This window comes from Pelecanus crispus, chromosome 3 (genome assembly GCF_030463565.1).
Source record: "Pelecanus crispus isolate bPelCri1 chromosome 3, bPelCri1.pri, whole genome shotgun sequence".
NCBI lineage: Eukaryota > Metazoa > Chordata > Aves > Pelecaniformes > Pelecanidae > Pelecanus > Pelecanus crispus.
In genome coordinates this window covers 106,140,871-106,156,254 of record NC_134645.1, presented here as the reverse complement: position 1 = coordinate 106,156,254, position 15,384 = coordinate 106,140,871, and the positions used below count along the sequence as shown (strand labels likewise).

Sequence of the window (15,384 nt, the reverse complement as noted above, 5' to 3'; positions counted from 1 at the left end):
TAAGATTTTTCTCTTATCTCATTTTCCTGTCAGCAAACAAAAGGTGAAAGTAACATCATAAATGAATACTAGCTGAAAGTGAGCTGTGATTTATTGGAAAATATTCAAGCTAAAATTGTGTAATAAAATACTAAAGGTTTAAATGCTAATTCTTAAAATAGTAAATAAAGACTTTAAATTATACGCAGGAGATGGTTCAGTTAATGCTACTTGTGCACTAAATGAAAGCTTACCAACTTATTCTCGTGTCTGACTGTATCTCATTTAGAGGACATTTTGTTATGCTTTTATAATTTATACTTTTTCGCAGAAGGAAAAAATTCTCCCCTTCATTGGGAATAAGCTACTTGAATAAAACCCAAATATCGCATTAATATAACATGAAACTAAATGCATTAAATGCCTTCATTGTCTGTGCAAATATTTATCAAGAATGACTTTCGCTCTGTGTTCTTGACTGGAAGTATTTTGGTCCTAATACTGAAAGGTATTACAGCATACTTTCTAGTGTATGTTTTGAACTAACTGCAAAAGTTACAATCAAACTGATGACCTAGAAAAATCAAAAGAGTGTATAGGAAAAGGAAAGAGCTCTCAAAGGAGCTGAAACTATCCCAAAGACTATCTTAGAGTTGAGCTCCCACGATTCCAGACACTGAGCTTGTTATGTCCATGTCATATCACACTACTGCTTTCCTAACTGCGCATGTATTTTCACGTGGTTTGTCGCTTGGAGGATGACATAGGTTCTTTATACTGTATGTGATGCATCTACTTTATACGGTGCACAGATGTGCATTTGTTTAAGAGATGTAGATAAAACTGCAGATGAAAAATATTCTTGACATTTCAAAAAAAATGTTGTTACTAGAAATTAAATAGTAGCCTTGACAAATCTTTTAATAGTCTAAGTTTCTATGTGGGTAAGGAAATAATTTAAAAGCAAAATTTAACAACAGTATCTTCAGAATTAAAACCAATTATATGGTGATTAACCATTCTCATTAAGAGTTACGGATATTCATTAAGGCAGTAATCTAAGATTCTGAATCACTGTTTTTCAAGATTACAGCAAAGTGGTATTTCTCTTAGAAATCAGGGAAGGAATTCATAAAGTTCCCATTAGTCTAAAAATAAAGAATAAATAAATAAATAGTCTGAGTCATGAATGGCATTTTGCCGAAGTTCAGTAGCACTGAAGCCAGGAAGACAAGAAGCCAATGATGCTTCTGCCATTCACTGAAATGAATATAAATATCCCTCGTTATGTGCAACAAGCCACCAACATTCAAAATTAGGATTTCTTATTTATGAACAGTATAAGAAATACTGCTAATTGATATTTGATTTTTAAATACTAGGTTATAGCATAGGGCTATAATTTCACAAATTGAATATTCAAACTCTTTGGAGAGAAGCCTACATGTTTTCGGTCATATTTTGAACTTGCATGCTACCATCAGTGAATCAGGACTTCACCAGACTGGTATAAAGATGAAATTCTGCCCTAAAAAGCCCACATTTGAATAAACACATGCTAAGATCCCAGTTCTGAAGTAATCCTTTCCCACTGGCATATTTTTTTCCATTGCACTGAGCAACAGGCAGCTGAAAAAAAAGTTGATGGTAGGGGTACTTAAGACATTTTTCGTGAAAGACATTGGCCATGTAGCCTTGTAAACTTCATGAAATTTTTAGCGAATTTGTACCTGGCACAGGTTTTTCTTAATATAAAACTATTTATCTTTTTTCTCTCAACTTCCAATATCAAGTTAATTTCGTTATGAATTCCTCTTTCAACAGGACAGCCTATTTTACAGAATAGCTCATGATGTGGAGGAGCAAATCGTAGTGCAATTTTTTGAGGAAATGTGAAGCAAATTCCTCTTTTCAAAATATGTTATTGGGGAAGTGAAAAAGAGCTAGGCATTCACAGTTCATTCTCAGCATTGCTTTCTAGGGAAGCAGTCATCTTGCATTCCACTTCCAACCAGAAGGAAGAATGATTCGGAGTTCAAGGATCAAACTAGTTAGGAAGCTGTGGAACACAATTAGTCCCTTTTGTAAGCTATAAAACTGGGTGTCTCCTGTTTCAAAGCTGTGTTCACAGAGCATCTTTCAGCATGAAAAATCATTAGATTTTTTTTTTTTTTAACTTCACAGATAAAGGAAACTGAAAGCATTTTGAGTAGTTCTTAAACTTTGCAACATACTGGCTTCTAAATATAGTTTATGGAGCTTTTATAGATTTTTTTTTTTTCCTTGAAGAAGAAGCCTCAATGATGATACTACCAAGAGTGAACCAGTCATTTGAGTTGAAGGCCAGCCAATTTTTGAATGCTCAAGTCTTTGAGACAGTACACGTCAGCTGCTGATTGCAGTTTTGAAGGACTGAAATGCTCTACTAAGAACTCACACACTGATTTTCCTGTACATTTGCAAAAAAAAAAAAAAAAGAAAAAAGAAGTAGTTTACTCTCTTAAGTGCTGTAGTTCTTTTAAGACATGGTTCATCCCTCTCCACTGTTTCCATTGCTAATAAGCTAGATGGACATGGGAGGCGGTGTGTCTGAAAAGCTGATACATTTTCATCACCAGTCTGAAAATACCTCACTTGCCAGACCTGACCTGTCAGAGAACTTCTCTGAGGTTTCCAAACACTGGGCGGGGGAATCAGGACCCCAAAACCAAAATGGACTTGACTGTGACTATAGAAGGCACTAAGTACTGCCTTAAGTAAGGGATGCTCAGGTGGTCACCTCTGCTCAGTTAAAAAACTGAGCATCTTGATACGTTCTTGTCAAATGCCACTTACTTACTTCCCTTTGCTGTTCCATTAGCACAGTTAAGAGCCTTTAAAGCAAAAGCTTCTGAAGAATTCTATGCCTCAAAGATAAAACAGGAAGCTGTTGTGTTAAGAGTGGACAAACACAAATATTTGGAAATAGGATCAGCACATTTAGGCAGCATATTGCAGAAACAAAATGTAGTGTGTGATGCATAAAAAAAATATTTTCAATTATGTAATCCTGATAAAAAATACATTTTTTGCCTCAATAGCTAGGATTATCCACCTAAAAGCAGGCAGTTTAGTTTGTTGGAACAAAACCAAGAAGAAAAGTCTTTCCATCCACTGCTTCCAAAATTTCCTCTTTGTCTCCAGTGCCACACAGAGCACTCTGAGGCAGTGACGGAAAGTCACCTCGAGCTGAGTTCCAGTCAATGCTCCTGAAAGCCTGAAGCCAGGCAGCTGCCAGCTGGTGCCCTTCTATGAAGACTAGAAACTGGAGCCAGATCCTCTCAAAAGAAACTAAGCTATTGCCATTAATTATAATAGAAGAAGAGGAAACCTCAGCAAAAATGGCTGAGAACCAAAGCCATGCACCATAGGATGGGTATTTTATGTGAGGAAACTGTCCCTGTCTGTCAAGATCTGATGGGATGGGCCACTGAAGAGGGAGACTTTTAAATGCAGTTTCAAGAGACTCTCTTGGATGCAAGACTCCACTCTCCGCAAGATGAGTAACTACATCTAGCGATGGAGAAAGTACAATGTCATGGATACTGCATGCAGCTAGCCAGAAAAAGGAGCTGTCTTAATACCCAGGAAAGTATGCATTTAGGTGGGGGTTAAAAAGAAATTTATCAAGAGGACAAAATGATCCAGAACTGAGAAACCGGAATGACAAGGGACATAGAGAAAAGGGAGTTCAGACTGGACAGCCAGGAAGCTGAATGGTCTTAACGAAGGGAAAGGAGAAGGAAAAAAAAAAAAAGGAACTGAATCTGGGTGAGCAGAATTTTAAAAATGGATGTGTCAGGGGAAGGAATTCATAAAGGCAATAAGCTGCAAAAGGGGGGTGGAAGACTGATCTTAAAGCTGGCTGAGGGAAGGAATTGTCTGGTTGGCTTGAAGGTTAAAAAATCGTGAAGTTGGAAGGAAATACACTGAGGAAAATGGTGAGTGTAAAGGACTTGACTGGATGAGACTCTTGGGAAATGTTACTCCCACACGGACTTGAGAGGGACAAGAAAAGGAAAATGGGTATTTCCTTGTGATTAAAATTATCACTTTTTTTTTCTATTCCAGTAGCATCCTTATTAGTTAGACGTAGTCCACATGAAGTAAGCCTTAAAGCACATGTCTGTTTTACTGGTTTACTCCATTATCAACTTCAAATAGTCTAAAAAAAAAGGTTCACCTTTTGAGTTTTTAGATACAAATGAGTTTTTAGATACATCAGATGAAATCTCAGTTTCACTAAGAGGTCAGTGGGAATTTTTCTACTTGCTTAGAGCAGAGCTAGGTTTTTGTATGCTGTCCTCAGAGCCTTTTTAAAATAATGAAGTTTACCATAACAAAGAAGCTGAACTCAAGACATGGATAAGTTTTCTCTAGATGCAAGTCAAATAAACTTACGTGTCAGGGGAAAAAAATAGGGTATTATTAACTATATTTAAACTTTCTTTCATAGCTGGTAAACTGTCAGAATCCTTGCTTGTACATGGTAAGATTTCAGCAGGGTCAGATTGTTTATATTTGTTGCAGTTTATACTCTTTCTAAGGGTTAGGTTATCAGTCTTGGGGTTTACCTTCTAGTTATTTGAACTTTGTTTCATCACGTCAGAGCAGTTTTCAGAAAACATTCCCAGTAAGGCTCCAGTAGCAGTTACAACAGGGTTTTTTAATTTACTATTACTTTATAGGCAATCATTATATCTGACAGAAAATCTGGCATCAGGATGGAAGTTTGACATAAATGAAAAACACAGGGATAGTTAGTATGGTCCAAGTTCAGACCTCACACAAGAAAGTTTAGTTTTATTTAAGTCAATTCCTTAGAAGCAGAAAAATAGAAGATTTTGTCTGGTTTTACTCATTCACTTAAGCTGTCTTTTGCCTACTTTATCAATTTTTTTTAAAGTTGTATTAAGAAACTGGAAGTTGGTGTTCCCTTTGAATAGTTGAATTACCCTATTTATAGAAAACCTTTATGAAAAGAAAAGCAAAAACATGGCAATTGTTTCATTAAGTCTTCACCAGGGAATTTTCTTGAATATTGAACTGTCTGAATGGACAGGATATTTGTTAATGGAATAGGAAAGTATGGCAAGCGTGTTTTCCATTGCTACATATATTTCAGTCTTGATGTGCAGCTTTTTTGATGTTTTAATGTTGACTTTTTGCACAACTGAGATTGTCAGTTGACAGCTGATACCGTGGAAAAGATGAGGCTACTGCTTCTTGACTGATTGGCCCATTCTCCTTAAGGGGACAGTTTATATTGCACTTTCAAACTGTGGGTTTGAACTCCTACTCTGCAGGTGTTTACACCTTGTAAATGGAAATTGGGAAGAAAATTGTTCTACAGAAGCAGTTGTACAGAATATAATGTTGTAGTTCAAAGGAAAGGACCTAAAGGAAGTATATGAAGTGTCTTAGTATGATCTCTGCAAGTTCTCTGGAGGAAGATAAAATGATTTTTAGGTGCCAGCTATAAAAATTAAACCTCTCGGCTTACTGAAATACCTCAGTGTAAGACTGTATATCAGGTCATACGACGAAACGCAGGCCTCCAGTACACTGACGTCATATCATATGTAGGGGAGCTGCTGGTGGGCTAAGGGCTATGGCTATTGCCCAGGAAATGTCCTTTCCACTGAACTGGGTGTCTCCCCATTCCCACACCCTGACAGAATGGAACAAAAGAGGCTTTTTCCTTCCAGGATCACGCACGTCAGGTGCAAGCCTGACCCAAAAAGCAAGCATAGCGATGAAGCTGATATCATGAGTACACGAGGTGAACGACTCTTCATGCTTGCAGAGGGAGAATTAAGCTGTTGTTTGGACAGGGCTTAATACACTGCTCAGTCATTTTTATACTAGAGATTTGAAGAAGTCACTACCATTTTTAAATGGATACAATTTTTCTTTCTCCAAAGATGAGAACTTTTAGCTTTTCTCCCTGTCAAAAAGTTCTGTTAAGCAGAGTGATAATTAAAGAGCAAATGTTTGCCTAGTGTGTTTTCATACGGTTTTTGACAAACACTTTATTCAAAAAGCATACTAAAACATCGCTTCTGAAGTAGCTCAAATGATGACAGTTGTGTGACTCATTACGCTGTACCACACCAGAATGCTCTAATATGCTAGTTTTGACTTTATATTGAATTAGTCTGGTCCTCATGTATGCTTTAGCCCAGCTTTTGAAATGCACGTAGCTATTTTCAATTTCTTCATAATTACATTATTAAAAGGTACTACAGAGTCTAAAAATTGAATGCCTCTTAAAGAATTTCAGTTGCTAACATTGAGAGAGCTGTAACTTATCAAGGAAGGCTTTTCTTTCCCCCTTCTGGGAACGTAAATAATAAAATGTCATAGCTAGCTATTCAGTAAAATAGTCTGTTAAGGTCTCAGCTGTGTTACCGCAACACACTGATTTTAACCCCTGACCAAAATCAGTGATAGAAAGTTGATATGTTGTTCCTCAGAGGATAAAGGTACACTATAGTTTCCTTTTTTTTAAGCTCTGTCATGATGCTTGAGACCTGAATACAAATACAAAACTGATTATTTTTTCCCTACAGTATTAAAGGTAGTTTGAGCAAAGTTAGGACACTATATGCTGCTTGGGTTTAACAGGAATCTCTAGAGGCAGATGAATTGGAAAGAAAGATGCTGTCATCTAAGAATTCTGGAGTATTCGCTCATCTACAGAGGGAAATGTTTCACTCCTTACAGCTTTTGGGAGTAATGTAACTCTGTGAAGAAGAATAGATTTCCATCCATACTTCTCCTAACGGAGAGAGAAGTTAATGGAAGAACAGAGGTTGCATACTCTATCAGCCTTCTCTTTTTAGCACTAAGACCTTGTAATGACCTCAGTAGGCTCCTGGAAGATTATTAGATAAACTGATAAAGCTCTGTATGGGCAGTATAAAGACAGCAGAAAAGTTCCTGTAGCTTCCCTCTCTCTGTCCAGACTAAGCCATAATGTGCTGGAAGTTGGAATGAGAACAGATATCAATCATACAAATTGCAGGATACTTTTGCTGAGCTTTGTAAACAACATCTTAATTTTAGGGTTAACCTGTTCCACAAACAGATAAAAACGAATAGCATTTTCAGTAATTATTTGGAATGTAGTAAGCATTTTTTAAAAAAAAGGCATTTAAGGAGTAGTAATGTATTTTTCTAGGCAGCTTGAAAACTGACACAGTGAGTGTTTGCAGAAGTATTTAGGTGTGGGATTTTTTTATACAAAACGTGGATCTGGATTTTGTAACCTGAAGAATTCTTTAACATTTCCTCTGAGCTTCGTTTACTTGGAATAGACTTTAGGTTCACCAAACAGTATTTCATTTATTCTCACTAGAGAATAAATACAATTCGTTTTTCCTCTGCCCCATTTCCTAGAGATATGTCTGGTAAAGGAAATGAAATGATCACAGTATTTCCAGTTGTAAAGCACTTTTTAACTTTTTTTGTGTGTGTTGTGTGAGGTTATTTAGTTTAATTTGTTCCACTGTGGAATGTGCCATATCTCTAAGGTATTTCTAAGTATTAAATTACTGTGCCATACCTTTCCCTGCCTTCCCCACCCCCCAGATGCTTAGCCCTGTGAAATTATCCGATGCTCCTATTATTTTTTTCACCTGTAATTTATATTTGGCTAGTCTGAGAAAATCAAAGAATAAAAAGGCAGATAAAACTGTGCTTATTTCTGAAACTTCTTATTCAGTGCCATAGAAACTCTCCTTTTCTTGAGGGTTATATTGATACTTATGGTCCACTGACAAATTGTTTTCTCAGTGGTTTAGCTGTTACTACCAGTGAGAGATTTCCTAGTGAGAGCACTTGGACTACCAAAATATTTTCTCTGTGTGACATCCTTGTTTCATATACTAGTACATATGTGAAATATTTTTTTATTCAAGAGGCATCTTCTCCCATTTTCCCTTCTGCAGTCTGTACAGCTCTAAGGCTCCCATCAGTGCCTTACTGCTAACTAGATGCCAGAACCCTTTTTGTCTGAAGTACAACGTGCATCTTCTGTTGCAGGAAGAATTTTTTTATGATAAGGGTGATGGAGACACTGGAACAGGTTGCCCAGAGGAGTTGTGGATGCCCCATCATTGGAAGTGTTCAAGGTCAGGTTGGACAGGGCTTTGAGCAACCTGATCTAGTGGAAGATGTCCCTGCCCATGGCAGGGACGTGATGATCTTTGAAGGTCCCTTCCAAGGCAAACCATTCTGTGATTCTATGATTCTGTCAGGATGTGGGAATGGGGAGACACCAAACTCTATGGAAAGGCCATCAGTCCCGATTTGACCCTTGTATCTAAGCTGTTTTAACAAGTGGGAAGCATAATGTTTATCTACGTATTTGTATCACATTTGCAGCCTAGTCCACATTCCTACTTTCTACCTATTGTCTCTTGATTCTGAGGCTTACAAACTTCAGTGCCAAAGTAGTATCCCAGGATTAGGGCCATGCAGCATGCTAGCTTTTGCAACTTCTTCAGCAATGCTGATAAACCTGCCTCTCCAAGGGCGATTTCTTTTAAGTTTTCCATTCCTCTATTTCTCTCTTCCAGGCTGAAGAGACAGACTGAATTTACTCTAGGGAGCTAATTATGATAGACTGAATCATCTGATGAAACTCCGGGCTTGCTAAGCTCCAGAGAAGGATCCAAGAGTAGCACCTCTCTGTTCTAGACCCTAACCTATGGTCTGAAACTGTCTTCTAAATCAGTTGGCAGCATTTTGCATCTCTAGCCCTGTAATAATGGCAATGGTGGAGGAAGACAGTCTTACTTTGCCCCCCATCCTGGCTTCCAGACAAAGCTATGTAAAATCCCATGAAATAACAGATGAAACAGGAGGTTCTTCAATTAAAGTATGTAAAAGTTTGTTAAATAAACAGTGGTTTACTAAGCTGCCTTGGTTTACTGTAAGAAGTATTATAAAGCAAATAATGTGTAATATGCTGTATTTTCAAAAACACAAATACTGTCATATGAAAAGGACAGTATAATACAGTCACTGAAGATATTAGATGTCATATTTTGAAGGTTAGAAATGGGTATCTGTGTCTTCTGGGGAAAATTACGTTCTAAGCAATACATACGTGATAGCTTCTTTCTTGTGATTAGGAATCAAGCAAATTATAACAGTTGTTGCCCTTCGTAAATTATGGGGAGATGCATGTTATTAATTTGTTCATAATTAACAACAACAAAAAAAAAAGAGTAGTAACAAGATAATTGTCTGTAAAAGAAACACCATTCTGAACCTCAGTCTCTCTGCAAGTCTCTAAGATATTCTAAACGTTATGCTGTTAAGTTTTGTATGTTAAGTGGGTATGCAAACAAAAAGGACCGGGAACTGTAAACTCAAGTATCTCCAGGCTCATTTGCTATATTTCTTGAAGAAAGAGAAAAAAGAAGAAAAATAAAGCACTTGATATCAATAATTAATGGAGAAAGTCTCCCCAATTTGCTGTTTGGACCAGTCAAAGATGATAAGTTTATTAACAGATCATATTAAGAGCAAACAAAATACATGAAAATGTATCTTGAATGCTAGTCAGAGCATTCTTACTAAGTAAGTTCAGTAAAACAAGCCTCTGTTTATCACATTTTTTACTGGTAACATCTTGGAGATGGCGAGCACTCAACTTCAATTTTGTCTTGTAGATCCGTACAAGAAAATCTCTAGTCCTCTTTGTTGATTTTGTACAATTTCATACCTGTATCACCAATTTGGTATTTGTGGAATGACGCAAAAATAGTCTTTACAACACTGTTTTTAAACACATGCAAAAGTGTCATTTCAAATCCTTTCACAGAAATTTACCTACAGGAGATATAACAATAAACTGCACAGTCAGATCATTTAAATTAGCATGGAAACTTTTTCCGATAACATGTACTAATCTGAAAGTAAAAAAGCATTTTCTTTTGGGTCCTGCCAGTACCCTTTTGCTTAGCAAATACATAGCTGATAGACAGAAACAAGCACTTTTCACAGTAAGTGAAAACAGATGCATTACTTAAGAAAGGAATGCAGCTCTTGATTCAGAGTCAGAATCATCTCTTGTGTACTTCAAAATCCAGCACTGTACAATATATTTGTCCTTGCCCATTGTGTGCAGATGGTTTTGGATGATGGCATGTCAGAGTATCTTTTCATATTTGAGATATGAAGTTCAGTACAAGTATGACAATAATTATAACCTTCCATTGGTAATTACTCATCAAAAACTCTAAGCATTCATTCCCGTACATCTTAAAACATCTGATTTTGTTGTGCTTAGAGAAGAAATAAATTCCAAATTGACAAAGGGTTTTTAGCTTCCAGGATAAGACGACAAGGAAAAACAAATCTCAGTTCAGAGTATCCAAAGATAACTGCACCTCTGTCAGCAAAGCGTCCCCCTCCCAGTCTGCTGGGATGGTTCAGGATGAAGTCCTGGTCTTAGGCTTAAATGCTGACTCCTGGCACAGACTTTTATTTTCTAGTCTTTTGATCTGCTGATAAACTACAAATAAATTACCTATATTCCATAGGCTATAATCAATTTGATCATACATTGTTTTCAGATGTTTATAACAGGGAAGACTAAGAAAGTATGACCCGTTTCTTTTACACTATTGCTTTGAAAAGAGTCATATCTCCCGAGTCATAGGATCCAGATTATGTACTAAGAGGTAAATTCAAGTTAGCATTCAGTTATTTCAGTGTCTTAATACCTCAAAAAAATGCAGTTCCTTGAGTAGAAATGCCATGATCCAAATGGTAAAGCTACCATTAATTCAGATAGAAGTTTGTTTAATTGTGGAACTTACAGGAATTGCCTGTCTTCTAGGAATAGCTGAAAACCTGATGTTGTTTTTATATAAAAAAATTTCAAAGTATAATAGCCAACATACATGTCTACATTTAAAATTTCCAGTCTTGTATCTCAGCTGTATGCCAATCTGCTATCCTCTCAAATGAACTAAAAATCTTATTATTGAGAGGTTTGTTCTCCCTGCCCACACGCACATTAAAAAAAAATCTTAAACTTCAATATACAAATTGATCCCAAGGTAGGGAAAGCCAAAGAAGAAAGTTCCTTTCAGGTATATTGCTGCACAGTTGGTCTAGGGGTTTGGACTTTACAGCATCGCTTACTGGCTTCCTGCTAACCACCGGATTAGGTGGAATACTGCTTTGTCCTAGTATGTCATCTGAACGCTTAAACATAATCTACTTCTGAAAAGACATTCCAGTTTTAGATATGGTATGTACAGTAGTGGCATAAGGCATTAATACAGTTCAGACCAAACAAATGTCTTTTCATGAAGCAGCAATCTGTAGCAATTCTAGAACAAAGTCTTCTGCTCCCTATGCAGGAGCAGATCAGAAAAGAACCTGGACCTACGTAACTCATTTTCTTCCCATTGTGTTTGTCCATTACCCAGATGAAGTGCACACTTCCCATGCTGTTCCATTCATAGAGCCCAGTGTTCATTCAGAAACAGAATGCTTCCTTTAGTTGATGGATTAAAGGCAGGAGGGGGGGAGGAGTGTAAAAATGTTTTGGGATGTGCAATACTTCAGGAACAACGTTTAAAGGTTAGTTCACACTAAAAGCTTGTAATGCTTTTTTTTCTTTACACAACTTCAAAACAAAACAGGTGCTGCCTCTTAAACGAGCAGAAATAGCTTTAAAAAGCAAGACCTAAAGCAGATTTTTGTGCAATTGCTGAGAAGTTAATTTCAGGTTATTTTTTAAATCAATCTTATATTACACTTCCAATATGGTATAAAAACTAAGCGAACGCATTTTTTTTGCCCTGCCTTGATTAATCTAGTATTGTATTTTCGTAAGCTGAAATATGAACCTAGGAATGTGTATTAGTGACCTTAAAAAAACAAGTAAACTCTGTAAGCAACTTTAAAGGTTATTGTTTGCTTTTCATCTTCACTTGCAAACCAGGTGTCTCTAGCAAAGCAAATCTGAGGAAAAGCTACTTTTGTTGGAATCTCTTTGTGAACAAAACAGATGACATAAAGAGCAGGTGTTAAAATAGTGAAAAAGGCAAACAGCAGTTATTTTACAGGATGTTTAGCTGTGGAACAGCTAGGAAAAAAATCAGGCTATTCTAAAGCATCTTCTTTGGGAATCTTTGCTCAAATAAAAGAAACATTTCTCTGTCTTGTAAAACAGAAAATCTGCCTTTTGATCCCTCAAAGAATGGGTTAGATATACTTATCCTATTCCTCTTGTAACTGATTTCCCAGGGACTGACAGGAAAAAGCATAGTTTTTACTAAATAAGGATGCTGGAATTTGCTTAGTGGTTTCTGTTTACCTGATGCCACTTATGATAATGTGTTTGCCTACTTAAGTGGCATTTAGCACTGGAGTCCTGTGTGTGATTTTACTATTTATGTTAGGAAATTGCTTAGCAGCTGGGTAGATTAGACTGTTTTACTTTGTGTGTTTTTCATCCTGCATTGCACATCTGTTAATGTTGGTCTTAACATTACAATAGTGAGCATTGTAAATTAATAAATAGAAAGGTAAGTATGTGGAGGGAAGTATGTTTGCCTGTGAGATTAGAAAACCAAAAGCTACTGAACTGACATTATTTGGGTGCCTAAATTAAGCATCCTAAACCCATAAAGACAGATTTAGAGGCCCACACTGCAGCCTTCAAGTGTAAGCATTTTGGATCTAACCTTCAAGGTTCATTTTTAGGTAGGTGAAAACACTGTGCTTTCTGCTTTGAAGTGTGATTTCTGTTTCTTATACATCCCAGTTCTCTAGCAGGTTCCTTTGATATATCATGCTAGTTCTGTAACTTTGTAACTGACGAGAGAAGTGAACCCTAATGCAAAATTATTTTATGGTCATGGAAACTTAGAATAAAGAATTGGCTGCTCACTGTAGACAATTGTGAATTCTCTCCATTTGCGACAAGTATTTGTTTCTTTATGAAAAAAAACCCTTAGGACATCACTGGGACACTTATTTGGAGATCCTATGTCAACTGCTCAGTTAAGTCTCCAAAATATTTATTGCTTAGAAGATAGCATCTTGCCTATGCTATGGGACACAGACACTCATAAATTTACTATGCAATTAAACTATACTATCACACTTTTTCAGGTACCACTGAAGTAAAGGTTTATCAAAATCTATTGAACAGTATAGCAGTTAGAATCGAATGAGTTTCTACAAAAACATGGAATAGTGATCAGGTTTATTCTCCGGTAATATTAAGAACCTATGCAGGACACACTTTTTTCTGTTGTTTCAGGTAGAATTTTACAAATGTTGCCACTTTGGTAATAAACACATCGCCTTCCCTTAGTTACAATGGAGTTGTATTAAAGGAAGCTATGTGGCATCTGCAACACCTTTTCCAGAATATTTTTCCCTTGAATATTGTATACTTGAGTGGAAATGTTACAGGATGCGAAGGACATCTGCTAGTGTACTTTCTTGAATTTCTATCACTTCACTAGGCTAATATCACTGCAAGTCAGACTTGCGGTCCTTGCTTAGAATTATAATTCTTTATCAGTGGGTCTTAATATGTTAAGTTCTGCAGGCAAGTTTTAAAATCACGTTTCAAATAACATTTTTCAGACATGCCTCGGATAAAGGTACATTCCATATTCTTTAAATAGAGCTACAATAGCCCTGGTCAGCTAATCATAAATGACTAGCTGGTTCTTTCATGTCAGAAATTTCAGACATGCCCGCAGCCTGCCTGCACATGTAATTACTGTTTGTCCAGGCAACTCAAATGCAGTGACAAACTTTAAAGCAGGAGCTCTGCACAACAGTGCAGTTCTCTGTTCCCTTCTGGTCAGCAGAATTACGGTCTCAGACTTCCAAAGAGCATTTTGATTGAAAGGTCATTCCAAAATTTGGTTTAGATAACGCACTTTGGGAACTGAGAAGCCGTTAGGAGGAAGTAACGCAATGGAATAGGTAAGAGGGGGCTGGAAGCGGGCTTTTGGGAATAGAAGCCGTGTTCTCCTACCTTCATTAGCCACTGAGTGTTGTTTTCCATGATGTTTTCAAGTAGCTGCAGTCTTTGGACCGAATCGTCGTAATCTAAAGGTGCGTCCCTTTGCACCGCGTTGGACACGTAGGAAGAGGAAGATTGGCAGCTGTCCGTCTCGGGCAAGAGGAAGGTGTAGCTGCAGGAGCCGTGCTGAACCTGGTACTGCTTCTTGCCTATCGCCTCCATGCTCTTACTAAAGGAGTTGTATCCTGAAGCTAAGAGAATGCTGCAGCCCAAAAAGAAGTAACCAGTCAGCTGCATTTTAAATTCCTGCGCGACGCCAGCAAACCTAGAGGGCTTTAGCGCGCCGGCGAGCGCCCAGACCTAGCTACCCCTCGCCGCAGCCGGGCGCTCCGCTGCCATGTGCCCCGGGCCGAGGGCTGGGCGCCGCCGCTGTCCCGGCAGGGCGCTGCAAGCCGCCGCCTTCTTCCCCCCCGCCGCCGCCGCCGCCGCCGCCGCCGCCGCGCCCCGCGCTGCCCGCTGCGGGCGGCGAGAGCAGCGCCCTGCGAGCCGCGGGAGCCGGCGCCGCCCGCCCGCAAGCCGCCAGGCTTCCCTCCGCGTCAGGGCTGCGCGGCCTCGGCACCCGACTCGCTCCCGTCCCTGCCCTTATATGATAAGTTGATAAGAGCAGGCAGACATGCGGAGCGGAGCTGCTCCTCCCTCCCGGCTCCGCCAGCGCCTTCCCGCGGGGCGGGGGGGGGGGATTCGCACGGCGGGCGGGAGGGGAGCGCCCGGCCCGGCCCGGCCCGGCCCGGCCCGGCACGGCATGGAGCGGGAGGAAACCCCGGGGAGGAGCCGGCAGCCCCGAGAATTCCTGCTGCACGGCTCTAATTAAGAATTTCCTAGACAGAGCAATCAGCTCCGATAGCCTCTAGACAGAGCAATCAGCTCCGATAGCCTCCAACTATGTAATTGTAATTGTAAATTATTGGTGGCGGTCATCATTTGTAAACGCTGACCCAAAAAAAAAAAAAAAAAAAAAATCGCCTGGGCTTGTTCGTTCTTCTTCAAGAATTTATTTTTTAATTGTTTTTTTACAATGTGCTGAACCAAGATGTAATTTTATTTGCGTTTAATGCGTTGTGTAATTGCAGAGAAAGACACTGTCCTACGCATGCAAAAGGAGGCTTGGGCTCAGCTTTGCAAAGACAACAAGAGACGAGTTTTAATTAAAAGTTTTCACTTGAACACAGACTTCGTATTTTACAGCATCTCTGAGATGAATACTCATTTTTAGGCATGTCTTTCAAGAGTTAAGCGTTTTCAAGCTTTTTTTTTTTTTTTAAGGCTTTTTTGTCCGTATTAAATGCCTA

The 15,384-nt window shown here is 38.5% G+C and overlaps 2 protein-coding genes across 4 annotated transcripts in view; one reads left to right on the top strand and one right to left on the bottom strand.

Moving 5' to 3' along the window:
* Window positions 1-14,332, bottom strand: part of ANGPT2 (angiopoietin 2) — a 47,001-nt gene extending 32,669 nt beyond the window's left edge. For all 3 annotated transcript variants that reach the window (XM_075707497.1, XM_075707498.1, XM_075707499.1), the window contains exon 1: window positions 14,048-14,332. In XM_075707497.1, the coding sequence (XP_075563612.1) occupies window positions 14,048-14,332 (285 nt within the window). The remainder of the gene's footprint in view (window positions 1-14,047) is intronic.
* The window catches only part of MCPH1 (microcephalin 1), a 132,373-nt gene that overhangs the window by 81,930 nt on the left and 35,059 nt on the right, over window positions 1-15,384 (top strand). The gene's annotated exons all lie outside the window — the stretch shown is intronic.